The 16007-nt window shown below is 40.0% G+C and overlaps 1 protein-coding gene across 7 annotated transcripts in view; it reads left to right on the top strand.

Moving 5' to 3' along the window:
* Positions 1-15084, top strand: part of LOC122631751 (zinc finger protein 525-like) — a 46967-nt gene extending 31883 nt beyond the window's left edge. The window contains exons 1-10 of one of the 7 annotated variants that reach the window (XM_043817809.1): positions 4837-4890; positions 5560-5900; positions 6875-7666; positions 10730-10881; positions 11978-12178; positions 12280-12539; positions 13731-13975; positions 14062-14134; positions 14245-14602; positions 14702-15084. In XM_043817809.1, coding sequence (XP_043673744.1) covers positions 12516-12539; positions 13731-13975; positions 14062-14134; positions 14245-14602; positions 14702-15024 — 1023 coding nt within the window. In that variant the 5' untranslated portion in view covers positions 4837-4890; positions 5560-5900; positions 6875-7666; ... (1 more) ...; positions 11978-12178; positions 12280-12515 and the 3' untranslated portion in view covers positions 15025-15084. Of the gene's footprint in view, positions 1-4836; positions 4891-4935; positions 5901-6874; positions 7667-10729; positions 10882-11977; positions 12179-12279; positions 13646-13730; positions 13976-14061; positions 14135-14244; positions 14603-14701 lie in introns of those variants that run through there. The other 6 variants (XM_043817812.1, XM_043817811.1, XM_043817810.1 and 3 more) reach the window with 6 other exon arrangements.
* Positions 15085-16007: the final 923 nt, after the last annotated feature.

The following is a 16007-nucleotide window of genomic DNA, read 5'->3' as shown; positions in this document are numbered from 1 at the left end:
ATTTTCATATTGTAAAAATAGGAAGGAGAGTTCAATTTATCGAGCTCTCCATTTGGTTTCTATGAAAGCCACAAAACGCATCCAGGGTAGTATGCGTTGTCCCGTAGGAGACGACAAAGAGAGAAAGAGAGAGAGAGAGAGAGAGAGAGAGAGAGAGAGAGAGAGAGCAAAAGAGAAACAGAGAGAAAGAGAAAGAGAGAGAGACGAAGGAGACGGCACAATCGTATTACTAATGATTTTACTTCGGGCGACCCTCACGGCCGTCATATCGATACGATAGAACCGCGATACGATGGCGGAAACGCCAGTCGGATAAACTGACTTCCCTCTTGGACCACCCCACACTATCCTTTCTTACGAGTGGGAGAGAGATAGTCAGGCAGATCGAAAGAGCGAGAGAAAGATAGTGAAGGAGACGGTTCAGGGGTTACGTATAGTTGATCGACCCCCTCGGACTATCGATGATTTCGTTTACCTCGATCGAAAGAGGGGCAGAAAGAAAAAGAGAGGGAGAGAGAGAGAAAGAGAGAGAAAAGCGTCGCTTGGATTCTGGGTCGAGGCAGATAAAATATGGATGAAACGTCATTTTCTCGTTTTGTGCGTGTTTACTTGGATGGTAAATTCGATCGGATACGTATCTCGCCAAGGCAGCTATTTCGATATTTTTCTATCTATCTATTTTTATACTCTTTTTCACATTAAACTATTTAACCATCGAATCGTGAATTCCGAACGAAAATTGTAACGATTTGAAAAAAGGAAAAGTAAAGTTATACGAACGGAATACCGTCAGTTTTTGTATCTTTCCATCGTCGTGCCGTAGTGCTTGAACGTGTGGATGTATTTCTGTATGTGTGTGTACGTGTGGGTGTGCTTATGCGTTTACGTGTGCGTGAATACGTGCGTGTGTCAGGGGACTGCGACACAAATAGCGTGTGATTGAGTGAACGCCGCGAGGGATTTTCTGTCGTACCTATGACGTGGCGTGGGAGAAAAAGAGAGAGAGAGAGAGAGAGAGAGGGAAAGAGTTTTAGGGGATCGCAAGGAGCTAACGGGTGTTGTACGAAGGGATGAGTATAGAAGGAGAACAGTTCAAACGATGTCGACGTTTAATACCGATAAAAAAAGTCTTCTCGAGTCCGGATAGAAACGTTGAACAACGCATAGAAATATTGTATGAATAAAAATATATAATAAACTCGTATGCTCGCGTGTATGGAAGTGGGTTAAAAGATTTTAATGAGCTTGGATAATGCGATTTTAAATATGGGAATAAAAAGGCCAAAGAGAAAGGATTTAGGAGACTTACAAAAAAAAAAAAAGAGAAAAGAAAAAGGAAAAAAAAGGAAGAAGAAGAAGAAGAAGAAGAAAAAGTTCCAACGTAGGGGGTAGCCGACATACTTTTTCTTAACATACATACATGAGCTAAGACGAGCACGTTTATTGTTGGCGAAGCAGTAGTCTCTCGTTTTTCCGCTTCTTTCCCAACACGGAAATGATTTTTATTTGACGCAGCATGCGCTTCATAATCTTCTACGAACGTCGAACAACTTCTTTTTGTCTCTTGGTCGAGCACGAGCACGGTTCTTCTTTACCCTCGTCCTACACGTTTGTAACCCCGAATGGCTCAAGATTCTTTCTTCGTCTCTTCGACGATGCGTCTTTGTTCGTCCATCGAGGACGAGTGACAAGTGGAAACGGACGATTAAGCATTGGACGATCCCGCGAGGAATCGAAAGAATAGACGTTCCGTTCCCTTGTGTCTTCGAAAATGGTTTAACGCGCTTATTCTAGTTTTTCTAATAGACCAAACCATATTCGGGTTATTAGATGAACTGAGATATTATAGTAGAATTTTCGTAAAACATGGAATGCTTTATAAATAATGAGAACAAACGACGAAAGAAGGGCGACGAAAGGATCGACGAAAGTAGAAAGAGAAGGGTAGAGGGGAGAATAATATTATTTATGGGGATACTCGGACGTTGGTACGGTCGTGCCATGCATAGACAGTGGCTCGTTGGGCCGAACAGACGAATGGCTCATTTTCCGACCGCAAAAGTACGAAAATGCCTGTCCGAAAGCTATTTCTTAATATTCGCCGATATCGAGAGATCCCTCTTTCGACGTGCTTTTCTTGCGTTACCATAGAAACCAATGTCACCGTAGCTGATCCGTGGCTGACCTGCGATATCGCGTGTTCTTTCTCTTCCATTAAGAGTGTACCTTAGAATAATACAACACAACACGATGGTCATCGAACTTTCCAATGTGTTCGTTGATCGAAAGAATTTAAATAATGCTCATGGCTTCGCTAGGAAGTAAACGCGATTACTATAAAAACAAGAAAGAAACTATCTCAAGGATTATTATAGTTCGTAGTTTATGACAAGATTTCAAAGCGTGATCTGAAACGATAAGCTAAGAAACGAATTCGCACCTTCAGCAACGTAACATTCTATAGTATCGTTAAAAAAAAAAAAAAGAAAGAAGAAAATAAAAAAATAAAAAAGAACAAAAAAGAAAATAGGAGAAAGGAGAGACGTCATTGAAATGGAGGAAGTTAGTTTGCCGCACGTAGAGCAGGTGGGGTGTGTATTGGTGATGATGGGGACAGTGGTGGTAGTACTCTGGTGATGGTGGTGGCAGGACGGATGCAGCTTTTCACAAGAGCTTTTACGAGTCGCATATGTGACCGCCGTCTCTTTTATCCCTCGCTTTATATTCCTGGCACCGTGTTCCATCCCCCTCTTTCTCCTTGAACGTCGACGCCTTCCTTCCTCCGTCCACGAACATCCTTCGCAAAAGCTCTACCTTCCCTCCCTGATCTCCCTCTCTCTCTCTCTCTCTCTCTCTCTCTCTTTCTTTCTAACATGCTCTTCCTCGAGGGTCTGAAAGAACTCCGAAGTTCCCTCCTTTTTTACCACCCCCTTTACGCAGCTTCACGCGGTAAAACCGCGAAAAATTCTTTCTTCATATACACTAGGGAGCGATAGTCCGACATAACATAACAAATTTCTAAGCTCTTCGAAGGGCCAAACCTCGATTCTCCCTCCTCCTTTTTGCTCGTTCGAGCGCACATTTAAATCCTCGAGGCTTCAAGTCTCTCCTTCTTATAACCAATGTCTTCTATACCTTTTCCCTTTTTATCTTTTTCTTGCTTTCATATACCCTCCTCGTGTTCGAGAAGGACATCTGAGAAAACTCTTAGACGACCACCCAGGGACCGATTCTTCCCACGCACAATTTACAGTTTCACATTTTATTCCCATCTCGCGTTCGACGCAGGGAGAACGTCTACTGTACTTCGACTGTGCTTCTTGGTGATGATAAAACTCGTGTTGATCGGACTAACACGAGAATCAAACTCGAATAAACTCTTTTCTATCCTTCCATCATGTTCGTCGTCAATTATCTTTTTTCCTGGTCAAAATCTTCGTTGATGATAACGAACGTCGACGAGTTTAACATCCATTATGGTTTCTGATTTTTCGGCATTTCATTCCATAAGAACGTTTCGTCTTAACGAGAAAGATTTCTTTAATAGCTTGTAATCCCGATTAAATTACAAAGTAATTACAAAATGTTCGTTCGAGTAATCGTACGTTTTCTTGTAATGTCACGGAGAGAACCACTGGCGATTTCAATTTATCACTTTCATAAAAACCGTGGGACGCACGTTCGCCGCCTTTTTCATGATTTAATTAGCTACCATCGATGAGTCTCTACCCACCTGTTTGTGGAGGACGGACCACCATGGGATCTTCTTTAGCGAACAAGCTCCGAGTCGAATTTAACGACGTGGAACTTGTGTCCTTTCTCGAAGAAATCGAGGATACGTCGAGTAGAAAGATCTCACGTTTCGTTTGATTTCTTGAAAAAAATGTTTCGGAGAAATATTTATGATTTTATCGAAGAACAACAAAATTTCTATTGTTTCCACGTATTCCGTTTTCAACGTTAATTTATGAAGTAGATGAACGATATAAAATAATTAATACGACGAGAGATTTGTTTGAAGCTTCGTTAATGAATTCTCTCGAATGACATGGGCAAAATTTTCAAATTAATTTTTCTATATGCTATTCCATCATTCCCTATCGATAATAGACGTACGTTGCTAGTGAGATTAGATCGATCGGCACGTTTCGTTCGAGCGATCGGTCAACCGTGAGAAAATATTCTTTGCTTAATTGAATAGTCAGCGGTTAATCAAAGCTACGTCCAATTAAGATAACGATCGTTCGATCCACTTATCGCGGTGAAGCGACCGAATGGCGATTATTTACGCAGTCATCTGAATAATTGCTAAGAGAAATCATGTTCGAGGAGATACGTGGCTTCGTTAACGACGAAGTCGACTTTACGTCGTTTCGACGATGCTAAATAAACAGAACTTTCTATTGTGTTACACCGATTAAGATCACCCTCGCGTTTGTTCTTTCGGCTGGAGTAACCGGCTGAAGAAACCTCGTTGATAGAAAGTTTGCAACTAGCTTGCCTAGACCGAGGAATTAATTATTATTCGCGCAGTCATGCGGACGAATAATTAAGAGAAAAAAAAAGAAAAAGAAAAAAATCAAGGAAAAAAGGGGGAAGAAAAGAGAAAAACAAAAATGTTTTCTTTCTCTCGAGTTAATATTGAAATTTATTAAACACGACGAAACACGCGAGTCATGTAAGATAGTTGCGAGACCGATAATCACTCGATAAGAAATTCTCACGTTAATTACGTTTTCTTTCCAGTTTCAGGCTAAGACAGCGAGCTGAGAAAAATCGAAGATCTTCCTTGTCTTGTTCTTATTCTTCTTCTTCTTTCTTTCATTTTTTTCTTCTTTCTTTTGGACTTGTCTCGAATTCGCCGAGAAAAAGAAAGGCATGCCGAAACCCGTAAGTATTATTTTGTATTAATGATTCAGTCTAAGATGACTACAATAGTCGTTGATACGCCAGCAACAACCGACTGCATTATAGTCGTGAAGATCGTTGGTATCGTAGCCACGTCAAGAAGCATAACGTGAATTATAGCGATCGGGAGTTAACAGACACACCGATCGGGAATAGACGTACGATTCGTATTTATAGCCGACTCGGCTCCGCGTGGGCGGCCATTGATCTACGCTCGTGACCAATCGATTGTCGGACGAGATTAAAATACGTCGTAATTCAATTTTTAACGGTCAACGACTCCGGTGGGAGGCAAGCTTCTTTTTTTTTCACGCTTCGCCGAGTCTACCGCTAAATAACCGAGCAAATAGCTCGTCATCTTTTTCCTCGTAAAATCACTATGATCGTGGTACGCGATTAAGCCGTCGATCGTTTCCGCCAATTTTTCCTCATCAATTTTTACAGAAACAATATAGTTGTAAATAGTCCATAATTCGTTGATTTTCAATCGATGATATTTTTAACACGAGTTTCCCTTTTTAGTCGGATAAAACATTTTGCGTTTTCGGTAATCCCTTGATAAATTTATAAACGTATTTATTAAACGTATCATTTGTGATTGTAAATTGGCCGAGATATATACACGTTGAAATGCCAGTACCTTTTTCGCAGGAATCAGAAAAGAAAAGGGATGTCTTCGAGACTTCGATTGTGCTACGAGTTTTACGCTACGGTCACGCAAATGGGCTGCGGATCGGCACGAGTTATGGCGCGACTAAACGCTCCGCGGGCACGTCCGGAAAACATCGACGTATTCCCGTAGAAAAACGATGGCCGTTAGCGGCGTACGATGAAAGAAGAAGAAGAAGAAAAAGAAGAAGAAGAAGAAGAAAAGAAGAACAAAAAGAAGAAGAGAGAAAGAGAAAAAAAGATTTCGTGATCGGGACGAGAATCGACTGGAAAATCGGACGAGAATCTCTTCTACATAAGTTTTCCTTGTGTTAACTAAAGAGGTAGAGAGAAATCATAAGATAAATGAAACTATTGAATATTAGAAAACGATAAAAGTTTTCGAAATTAATAAAAATGGTGACATAGCCGAAAGGATAGAGTTCGTAGACGATGGATATGATTTCTCCTGAAGGCGCGAAAGATAAGTTAATTAACACCGGTAGAACTAGCAGCCTGTTATTAATCGGAACATATCGCATCCGTGAAAATTAAACGCTAGCTGACCACGAGTAAACTAATAGCGTGGGCGGAGATGGTTGCAGCGTTGGTTGGTCATGGCAGAGAAAACGCATTTCGCCATTTTTTTCCCTTGCGATATTTTTTTCTCCTCCTTCTTCTTTCTTTCTTTTTCTTTTTTTTTTCTTTTTTTCTTTCTTTCTTTTTAATTCATCTTTGTAATGTTACCTATTCGCTTTTCATTATTTTTTTCTTGTTTTTTCTACAACATTGGCATAAAAGTCATTTTGTTTTTCGGATATAAGTTATGAGGGTGTGTCGATGACACGTGAATTTCTAAAAGTTCAGGCTTTTTAAGCATTCCGTTTGAGTATAAAGAGAAAACACGATACTCGCTGAACAAACAATATTACATTAGCGAGCTGATCAAACATCTCACGTCGTTTCGGCGATCCTGACGAGTTGACGTCGCGTTCCGGCAGCCGTTATTGCTTGACCCTCGCATTTTCTGCCAGAGTTTGCTCGTATTCTCCTAACGCACACGTTATACGCTTTCCTTGGCATTGGCTTAATTAACGGCGGAAGGATATGGAGTAATAGCCAACTACATCGACAAATATATCCTCCGATCACGAGGATCCTAGAATCCTATCTTTTCTCTTTTCTTTTCTTTGGCATTTAATAAAACGGACAAACATTCTGCCGATCTCATGCGTTGCTATATATTAGAAAACAATAATCCCCAAATGACGATAATTTATCGACGTTAAAACTATAATTTATTTGTTTCGTGTTACAGACAGTCACGCATTTCGAGGGGCACGTTAATGAAGAAATTAATAAAGCGAAGGATAGATGGAGACAGAGGGAAAGAGAGAGAGAGGGGGGGGGAGAGCATTGTGAAAAAATATATAAAACGAAATTAGTTATTCTCTATTACAGGAAACGTTCGAAATGTTTGCAGCCGATGTGAGTAGCAATAAATATTTGTGGCTCGACTATCGAATGCAATTATTAGACAACACGTGACTCCTCGTTATTTTTAACTATCTCGATGCACGTTATATAACCATTTCTCCTTTCTGTATTATTGATTCATTGCCCTGCGATATTATTCGAGTCATCACCGAGTTTGACCGATTTTATATCAGTTATCGATTAATCGAATATCCTCGTTCTTGACTCGAAAATCGACGAGTAATTTTAAATTCTTACGACTTTCGATCAACCATATTATTCTAATTCCAAGTAAGAATCTCAAACTGTGAGCATAGAAATTGCTGACTCTTTCTAAGCGGTAACAGTAAGTATGTACGAATACATATATACACGAATAAATATCGTGCTTCGAATAGGACAGATAGTCAGCATGACTGGCAATCTTCACCCTTCACCATCGACGACATCCCGCTGACTATTTATCTTGTTACATCCAAGTGATTCGATTCTAACAGGAGATCAATGACGGCCACCGACCTTCGTGGTTTTCCGGCTTCTTGTTCGCTCTAACTTGCTAACAGTGTAGGTGTTGGAAGACATTCTGAAGGATGCTGATAAACTGCAGAGTGTCTCGTCATCGCTAATTCACATTGTACGTGATGTAAACATCTGAAAATAAAGAAACGAATAATCACTTTTTTCTTTCTTTCTTTCTTTCTTTCTTTCTCGTTATGTTTCTTTTTTTTTTTCTTGTTTTCATTAAAAACTTATAGAAGGAAACTTATCGTTAGTGTTGGCTAGCTCATCGATCTTGTATCTTTTTCGATTTGTTTCGCATCAATTTCGCGACGGATTGCGCCGAGTCGAAACGGCGCATTTGTGGTTTAATGAATCCGAGAATCCAAGAGCAAGGGATACGGCAGGTTTTTGAGGCGCACGGGCTCTGATCGGCTTTTTGCGCCTGAAAGACTTCCGTCACGGCCACGCCCGGGCACGTGACGCCTCGAACACGACATTACAGGTGTTTGCCCATCCCCCAAGACTCCATGCCGTTTATATCTCCGTTTATATCCGTGCTTATATCTTGCCGGTTTATCCGGACATTGAGACTTGTTAAGAAATCGATAAAGCAACGCGAGAGATATTTTTTCTTTCTTTGTTTCTTTGTTTCTTTCTTTCTCCTTTCTTCTTTTTTTCCTTTTCCTCATTTTTGTTTTATTTAAAATTCTTATCCCATAAACGTCGGCAAAGTCTAGACTGGACAGAAAAACCTGTTTCCTCGGAAATAAGGCTAGTCGACGTTTCAAAAATCTCGAATAAAAGTCGTTCGAAAGGGTCTAACCTTTCGTAGGAAGTTTTCTCGTTAGTTTCGCGAGAACGTCGGATGGACGGGACGGAGGATGTCTCGTTTTTAGTTTAAATGCGTTCAAACAACTTTTAGTTTCGTTAAGGTAACCTTTTGAAAACGGACGTAAGTAGAAAAATGTATGAAAGAATCTGCTCTGTGTGTAGCTGCTTTCTTAAAACGTTTCCAATCTAGATCGATCGGTGAACGTGTAGTGTAAAACGTAGATAGGTATGCGTCTATATACTACGTCGACGGTCTAGGTGTTCTCTCTACGATGAAAAAGAACAAGTCGATGAAAGCAAGTGTGATCGGTTATGGCGAGTCTAAGGTGGTAGGTGAGCATGGACGATCGAATGGTGGGGGGAGGGGGTTGACTCGATGGGGTGGTCGACGGGATTGCCGAGCACCTCGTCTGCTCGGTGAAGCGTGGATTAAGATAAACCCTTCATCGCTTTCTTCTCAGACTATTCTTCTCGTTCGTTCGTCGTGGTAACGCGAAGATAACGACGTAACGGTGCAACAATCGACGACGATCGTTAGTAGATCCTCGATCTTATTTACTTTCCAACGAAAATCAATTGATCTAAAATTTTTTCTTGATCCAATGAAGAATTATTATTACCATTAATATTATGTATATATCTTGGCTCGATCTTCGGTTAAATATCATTTTAACAAGAATTAATTTTTACCGACACGAGACGATCGGATTTCACCGTTTTACCAGACTAAATTCATTCTCTCGTAATTAAATAAATAAAGAATGGAAAAGATGAGAATGAAGCGTTGGTACGAAGGAACTGCGGTGGTGCGTTCGAGCACTCGTGCTTCTACTTCATCTCTCGGCATCGCAATCGATCTTTTAATTTCACGCCTGTGGATGCAGCCGAGAGAGTTGGATTTATGATCAGTTCCATGGCATTTTTTCATCCTCAGAAGAGTGCGTAAGGCGGTGAGCTCGGATTGGTTTCGCGTTGTCGATTCTCTATCTCATTCTTTCTTTCTCTTTTTTTCTTTCTTTCTCTTTCTTTCTCTCTCTCTCTCTCTCTCTCTCTCTCTGTCTCGCTCTCTCTTTCTGTTTCTCTTTCATTCATTCTTTTTCTCTGTCTTCTCCCCTCCCTCTTCTGATTTCCACCTATACGCGAGCACCATTGTTTCCTTCTTGCATATGCAGGCTTTCTTTCTCTCGTATTACTTGCGAAGTACGACGACGAATCGAGGAAATTCACGCTCTGCTTCTTCGACATCCTCTTATGCGAAGAACATTTTTTCTTTCGATTTATCCGCCTTTTTTACAAACGGAAATAAAAAACAAGTCCGATCGAGGCAATCTTATTTATGAACGTTAATTGAATTCCAAAGGACGTATCATCGAAATTCTCCGTGTAATCGATTTTATTTCATTTCCATTTTTAATTAATTTCTCGTTTTATGACGAAGAACGTCTAATTGACTAGAGTTTATACATCTTTCCTTTAAATAAAGATACGAAATACGATAGATATTTGCATATAACAGACGATCCCATTGATTACTGTTTCATTTTAATTAATTAACGTGAAATAGAGAAGTAATTAAATTATTAAACAAACCGCGCGGAAAAATCTTCACCGATAATACGATCGACTTGTATCTAAGCGAAAATAGAGTAATAGCTTCAGTTATCTTCCTTTTACGATCGAGTTAATTGGATTATTAATACCGTAATACATAGAGATAAACAACATAGTCGCAGACATTAATGTTATAAAAATTATTCTATATTCCCGGAAACTCTATGCTCTTTGTTCGATTATCACGCTTCTCGTGCAAGTGTGATATCGAAAGAGACGAGCGATTGAAAAAAATTGAAAACGAAAAAGGCTTATCTTAGCGCTTATCGAACCGTTCGCTCGAAATGAATAAGAAACTTTCAAGGTATCGAATCTCTTTATCCTTGTTTACTCTTCGGCGAATCGCAATTACTGATATTCGATAAAGGTAGATAATCCGCGAGAAAAATTTCAGACGTATAGTTTTTTTATTTGAGAATAATTTTATTTCGTAATAATTTCATTCCGATTAGGATTAGATAAATCGAAGATCTTATAATCATACGTATCATTTTTTGACTTCATTTCGATTTGCGACGATATCAGTTAAAGATAAAAACAAAATTCCTTTTTATCGTTTTCTTCATTTTCTTTCTTTCTTACCTTTCCTTTTTTTTCCTTTGTTTCATTTATTTATTTATTTTTATTTATTTATTTATTTTTTTATTTTTTTCATGCGAAATCCTTCATGACATCACGATACGATACGATACGATACGATCTCGCTCTCGAATCAAAATCTCTGACATTCGTATCTATTTTCCATTTCTTTCAGAGAAAATAAATATTGGAAATGTAGCAAAGAGCCAAAGTCCGACCTATCGAAATGGAATTTCCTTGCTGTCAACGATAAATCAGAGGCAACTTTGCCGATCGTTTAAAGGACAATGAGCGAACCGAGAAAACCGTTTGGTAGCATGACACAGGGTATGTCATTACTGTGTTACATATAAGCTCCATCGCGACGACGTACTCTGCATAGGAATGAGCTGCTCGACGCCGTCTCCTCCGTCCCTCCGTCCCTCTGAGACGGCGCGCCGGAAGGGAGATATTACAAAACCCTTTGAAAAACATAGATCTCATCGGCATGCTGTGAATGCGAGGATATATCAGAGCCGGTCGAGCCTGAACGTCCAGCGGCGCGAGTATTAAATGTTCTTTAATATGCACGTTGAATATTGATCGAAAAGAAGAGGAGAACGAAGAGAGGAGGATGACGAGGACGTTTCTTTTGCTCGCGAAAGACGAGCACGCGCGACACATCCGGCGATCTTCGACTTGGAGATCGAGAGAGGAAAATCTTACGACGAGTTCGACATATACTACCATCTCTCTCTCGTTTTCTTTTTTTGTTCTCTTATGTTGCAACGTATGTAAGTCTCTTTAGATCGAAAAGCGACTTGTATCGCATAAAAAGTCTAAGAAAAGAGTTCTCTCGGTAATTAAGTTTGACGACAGTACCGTTAGAAGAAACAATGATCGTAAATTCAAAATGTAAAGGAGACAGACTGAATTAACTCAGTCAAAACAAACAATCTAACCGCTTTTCTTCGAGAGACTCATCCAATTAAAAATATCGCAACGCGAGCGCATTATTTTATTATTTTATATCTGCGTAGTTTCGTATATGAAGTTTGCATATATCCGCGCAAGCAATTAATCAGAAATATTTATTGCTCCTTCTCATGCTCGCCGGCTCGGCAATTAGTGAAATGACCGCAAGAAAAAATGCGATGTCTTAAACGCGATCCCTAATATACTTTATACGGCGGCGTCTCGCGCGTCGTCTCGCTACGAGCACGAAACCACGATAATTACTTCATTAATGCTAAACGGCTTCTTTTTGTATTCAGATTTCTCGATTATACTCTTGGTGTTACTTATCGATGATCGAAATGATATACGACTTATTATATACCGTCTAAACCGAGCTATCAAACTCGATTCTCATCGTATAAATTTGCCGTCTCTTCCTTAAATATTTACTAATACGATACTATACTAATGTACTATATTTTTTCAGGTCAACGACGGCAGAGCGTCGTCGTCGTCGTCGTCGTCGTCGTCGCGATGGCGGTCGGTCAAGACGTAGGACGCAAGTATTAACGATAACTACAAAGTAGCGAAAGAAAAACGGCAAACTAACGATAAATCAGGGCTATGGCATTCCTAAGATAGTGCTCTACCTGAAAGTCATTACAGTGGCAAAGTAATTCCCAACTAAGTAAGTAAAGCAATAAATACATAATGCATCCGGCGAGTTTCCCACACGCTGCTCGACGGAGCGGCTCTCCGCGGAGAGCTACTACGGTCGCGGCCTTACAGTTCCATGAAATCATGCATCACGGCGAGCTCGCGCGACCAACTGAGAGAGAAAGAGATATATAGAGAAGAGGAAGGAGAAGAGAAGAGAAGGAAAGAGAAGAGAAGAGAAGAGAAGAGAAGAGAAGAGAAGAGAAGGACGCGCCGATTTATTTGCACGAGCGCGATGCGAGCGCGTCGATCGACCGAGGAGCCGAGAATGGATTCTTTTTTTGTCGATTGCGAGAGTAGCACGAAAGATGCAAACGTTGCCATGTCGAAAGGTTCGTGGGAAAGCTCAAAAAAATCTATTCCTAGTGAACCAAAAATATTTTCTTCTTTAAAATTTATTATTAGATATAGGAAGTAGGTACGATACATATGCATACGTTTCTACCAAACTCGTGTTCTTATGCATTATGTATCAATTGATATTGTAAGAAATCAAGAAACTCCGTCGTTTCAACCGACACGTGAGTATTTAATAAAACGAGAAACATGCAGAATTTATTAGGAACGCGTCTGTTCTTCTAAAGGAATTTTTCCTTCGTTACGTCCAATCGCGTTTACCGCGAGCCGCCGTTCCTTTCAATGAGCGTGTGAACCACGTCTGACCGTCTCCGAGGAGTTTCCACTGAATTTCTCGTTCACGTGCGACAGCTAAAACCAACGAATCTTATACGATAAAACGAGAAATTAATTATTCCAACGATTTAACTTCTGGTTAAACGCCTTTGAATATTTCTTTTTCCCTTTCGACTCGTTTACCTTTTATCTTAAATTTTGATTACCCTTGCGAATTTCGTACTTGTGCAAAGGATATACATATCTCACGAATGATTACCGTATTTGATTAAACGGCCAACGCACTGATTTAATAATTAGTCTATCTCGGTAGTCGAACGTACAATTCACTTTTAATTTAATCCGCAAGGAAAGGAAACCCGTCGCATTACGCTTTCTTCTCTCTCAAGTTCTTTTTTTTTTTTTTTTGCTTTTCCGCCTTGGGAAAGCCATCGAGATGCAGTTTTTTAATATATGCGATTAATTAAATTATACGTATAAGAATTCGTTGACCGGCGATATCGGACGATCCTAGAGAATACGTGCTTAGAAATATTCATCTTAAATTATCTGATAAATACTGTGTTCCTCTATCTTATAAGGTTTATAAATATGCGATACGCGATTGTTTCATATTGCACCGGACAATGTTTTCATTGAAATTTTTATCTCCTCATCGAATCGGAGTTAGTAATTTATAAAACATCGATTGAATATGATGGTAGAGAATCTCTTCAATGGCAATAATAACGAAGATTTGAAAATATCCGATGAAGATGATGTGAAAATAATAGAAACTAATCGAGTTTGGAAAATATGTGAGGATGTAAGAATGAAATCTATCTTTAAGGTTATATCAAAGCTTTCTATCTAGAAAGCCAATTCGTTTTCTTACTTCTTTGTAAATGTAGATAAAGATCAAGACAGAGATATTGGATGAGATCGAAGATTTCTCAGCAAACGACGAACTCGTCGTCGTGGAAGACGTCGAGAATCCTTTTGAGAAACGCATAACCACTCTTACGGCCAGAGAACAGCTCGTATGTACCATTTGCAGAATCGATTTTCCGAATGAAGATGAATTCAAAACTCACATGATCCTCCACAGTCACTGCGAACCCTTCCGATGTGGCTTCTGCTCTAAGCGATTTTCAAGGTTTGATTTTTATGGTTTCTTTTACAATATATATCTTCGATTCCATATCACACATCATCGAATAATTGTCTGTCTCTTTTTTTTAGATCATCGAATTTAGAAAATCACTTGCAGAGTCACGTTGACTTCGATTGCAATTATTGTTCTCTAAAATTCCAGGTATGTGTGTGCGTGTGTGCGTGTATAGTCTATATATATATATATATTGTTTTTTGAAATGAAGTTTTATCTATTATATTACCGTGTAAGTGTTACTTTGACTTTTTTAGGACGAAAGTACCGTACGAATTCGCGGAATATATCCGAAGGAACGGTGCTTCGAATGCGGAATCTATCAAAAGAAATGTTCGCGCGATCGCAAAGCGAGTTACGCAAAGAAAAAGTCGTTCGAGTGCTCGATTTGCAAGAAGAACTTCTTAAGACGCAGCGGTCTCCGAGCTCATACCATCGTCCACACTGCTGATTCTCCCTACGAATGTGATATCTGTCCCGCAAGATTTAAAAGATCCTCCGTTTTAAAGACCCACAAATTGACGCATACCGATGTTAGAAGATTCGAATGCGATATTTGCAAGCATCGTTTTCATTTGAAAGGCGCATTAAAGCATCACATACTCGCGCATTACGGTAAGTTTAGAAACAATCTTCTTTCAAAAAGAATCTCCAAATAATTTTGAAACTCGAAGTTTCTTTTTTTTCTTTTTTTAAACTACTTTAAGTTTACAGGCGTAAGACCGTACAAGTGCAAGGATTGCGGCAAGCGTTATAGAAGATCCTGGGGCCTAAAGGTTCACATGTATCGGCACACAGGAGTGAAGCGCTTCGAGTGCGATCTCTGTAAGGATCGTTTCAGCGTTAAGACGAAGCTGGCGAAGCACATATACCAACATACGGGAGAAAAACCGTACAAATGCGAGTTCTGTGCTCGTCAATACGATGAAAGATATCTTCTTAAGAGTCACAAATGTCCGATGAACTTGGATACTCTTTCGAAATGTAAAGTCGACGATCATGATAGATCTGCCGAGAGGATCTTGCTCGTTTTGTAACAATTATAGTATGGTCTTCTGATGAACGAGTAAAAAAGCCTGATATATCGATAGTTTTAATGAAGCCGATATTTGTGATAAAGAAACGTCCACTCCTATGTTTCTTCCTTCCAAGATTTACAACTCTAAGAAAATAACGGTATACTCTTATCGTTTGGCTTTGTTTTTAATAAGATTCCCATTAATCAAAGACGAAAGAATACCGCTGTCCCTACCATCCTGACTGTTGGATCAATCCGCACGGATCTCGTTCGAGTTTGCATGCCCGTCGACTTTAATAAGGCACGGCCTTAATAAGCACTCTGCTGCGGAACAAAAGTCCGATTAATACCAGAGTGGTCGAGCACTCGGTCTCGTTTCGAATTGGTTTCAGGCTTGGAACTGCCTCCGCAAGAGGTTACGGTCTAGGTCGGGCTCGGCTTCGTCATCAACGTCGAAGTATCGTATAATCATAGTATTTATTTGGCATCGGACGAACGTGACTCTAGCGATGACCAAAAGCCGGTATAACGAAGCTATTCTCTTATCGTTAATAATCGTGGAATGTAGGCTTGTCTAATTAAACATTTTTACTTGGTCGAATGATCGATGTCTCCTTGAAAATATCTGGAGAATGATTTCATCGAGTTTAACGTAATTTTTCCGGGAGGTAAGGGAAGGTAAATTGTCGTTGACAATCGACAAAGTGCTTCTTCAGCGGCCGTAGCCGACTGTATCTCGAGCACGTGGATCCTCCTTATGTCGCCGGACGTGAGAACGGCGCTTTAAGGTGCGTGGACTCAGCAGGGGCTCGTATAAAGTAATCTGAGAAGGTAGAGAACCTTCTTATCTGATCTCTGATTCGTGTGCCTCCCGTCGTCCGGATCCTTTGACAATGCCGACGCGTATGTGCCTTCTGGCCCCGTTTTTCCATTCCATCGCAGTTTCGCGAATTCGCGAAGAAACGCAATGCGCCCGGTCTTTATGCGATACTTCAATCTTGA

This window comes from Vespula pensylvanica, chromosome 9 (assembly GCF_014466175.1).
Source record: "Vespula pensylvanica isolate Volc-1 chromosome 9, ASM1446617v1, whole genome shotgun sequence".
Lineage (NCBI taxonomy): Eukaryota > Metazoa > Arthropoda > Insecta > Hymenoptera > Vespidae > Vespula > Vespula pensylvanica.
Note: the sequence above shows the minus strand (reverse complement) of the source record. Positions and strands in the feature narration are given on the sequence as shown.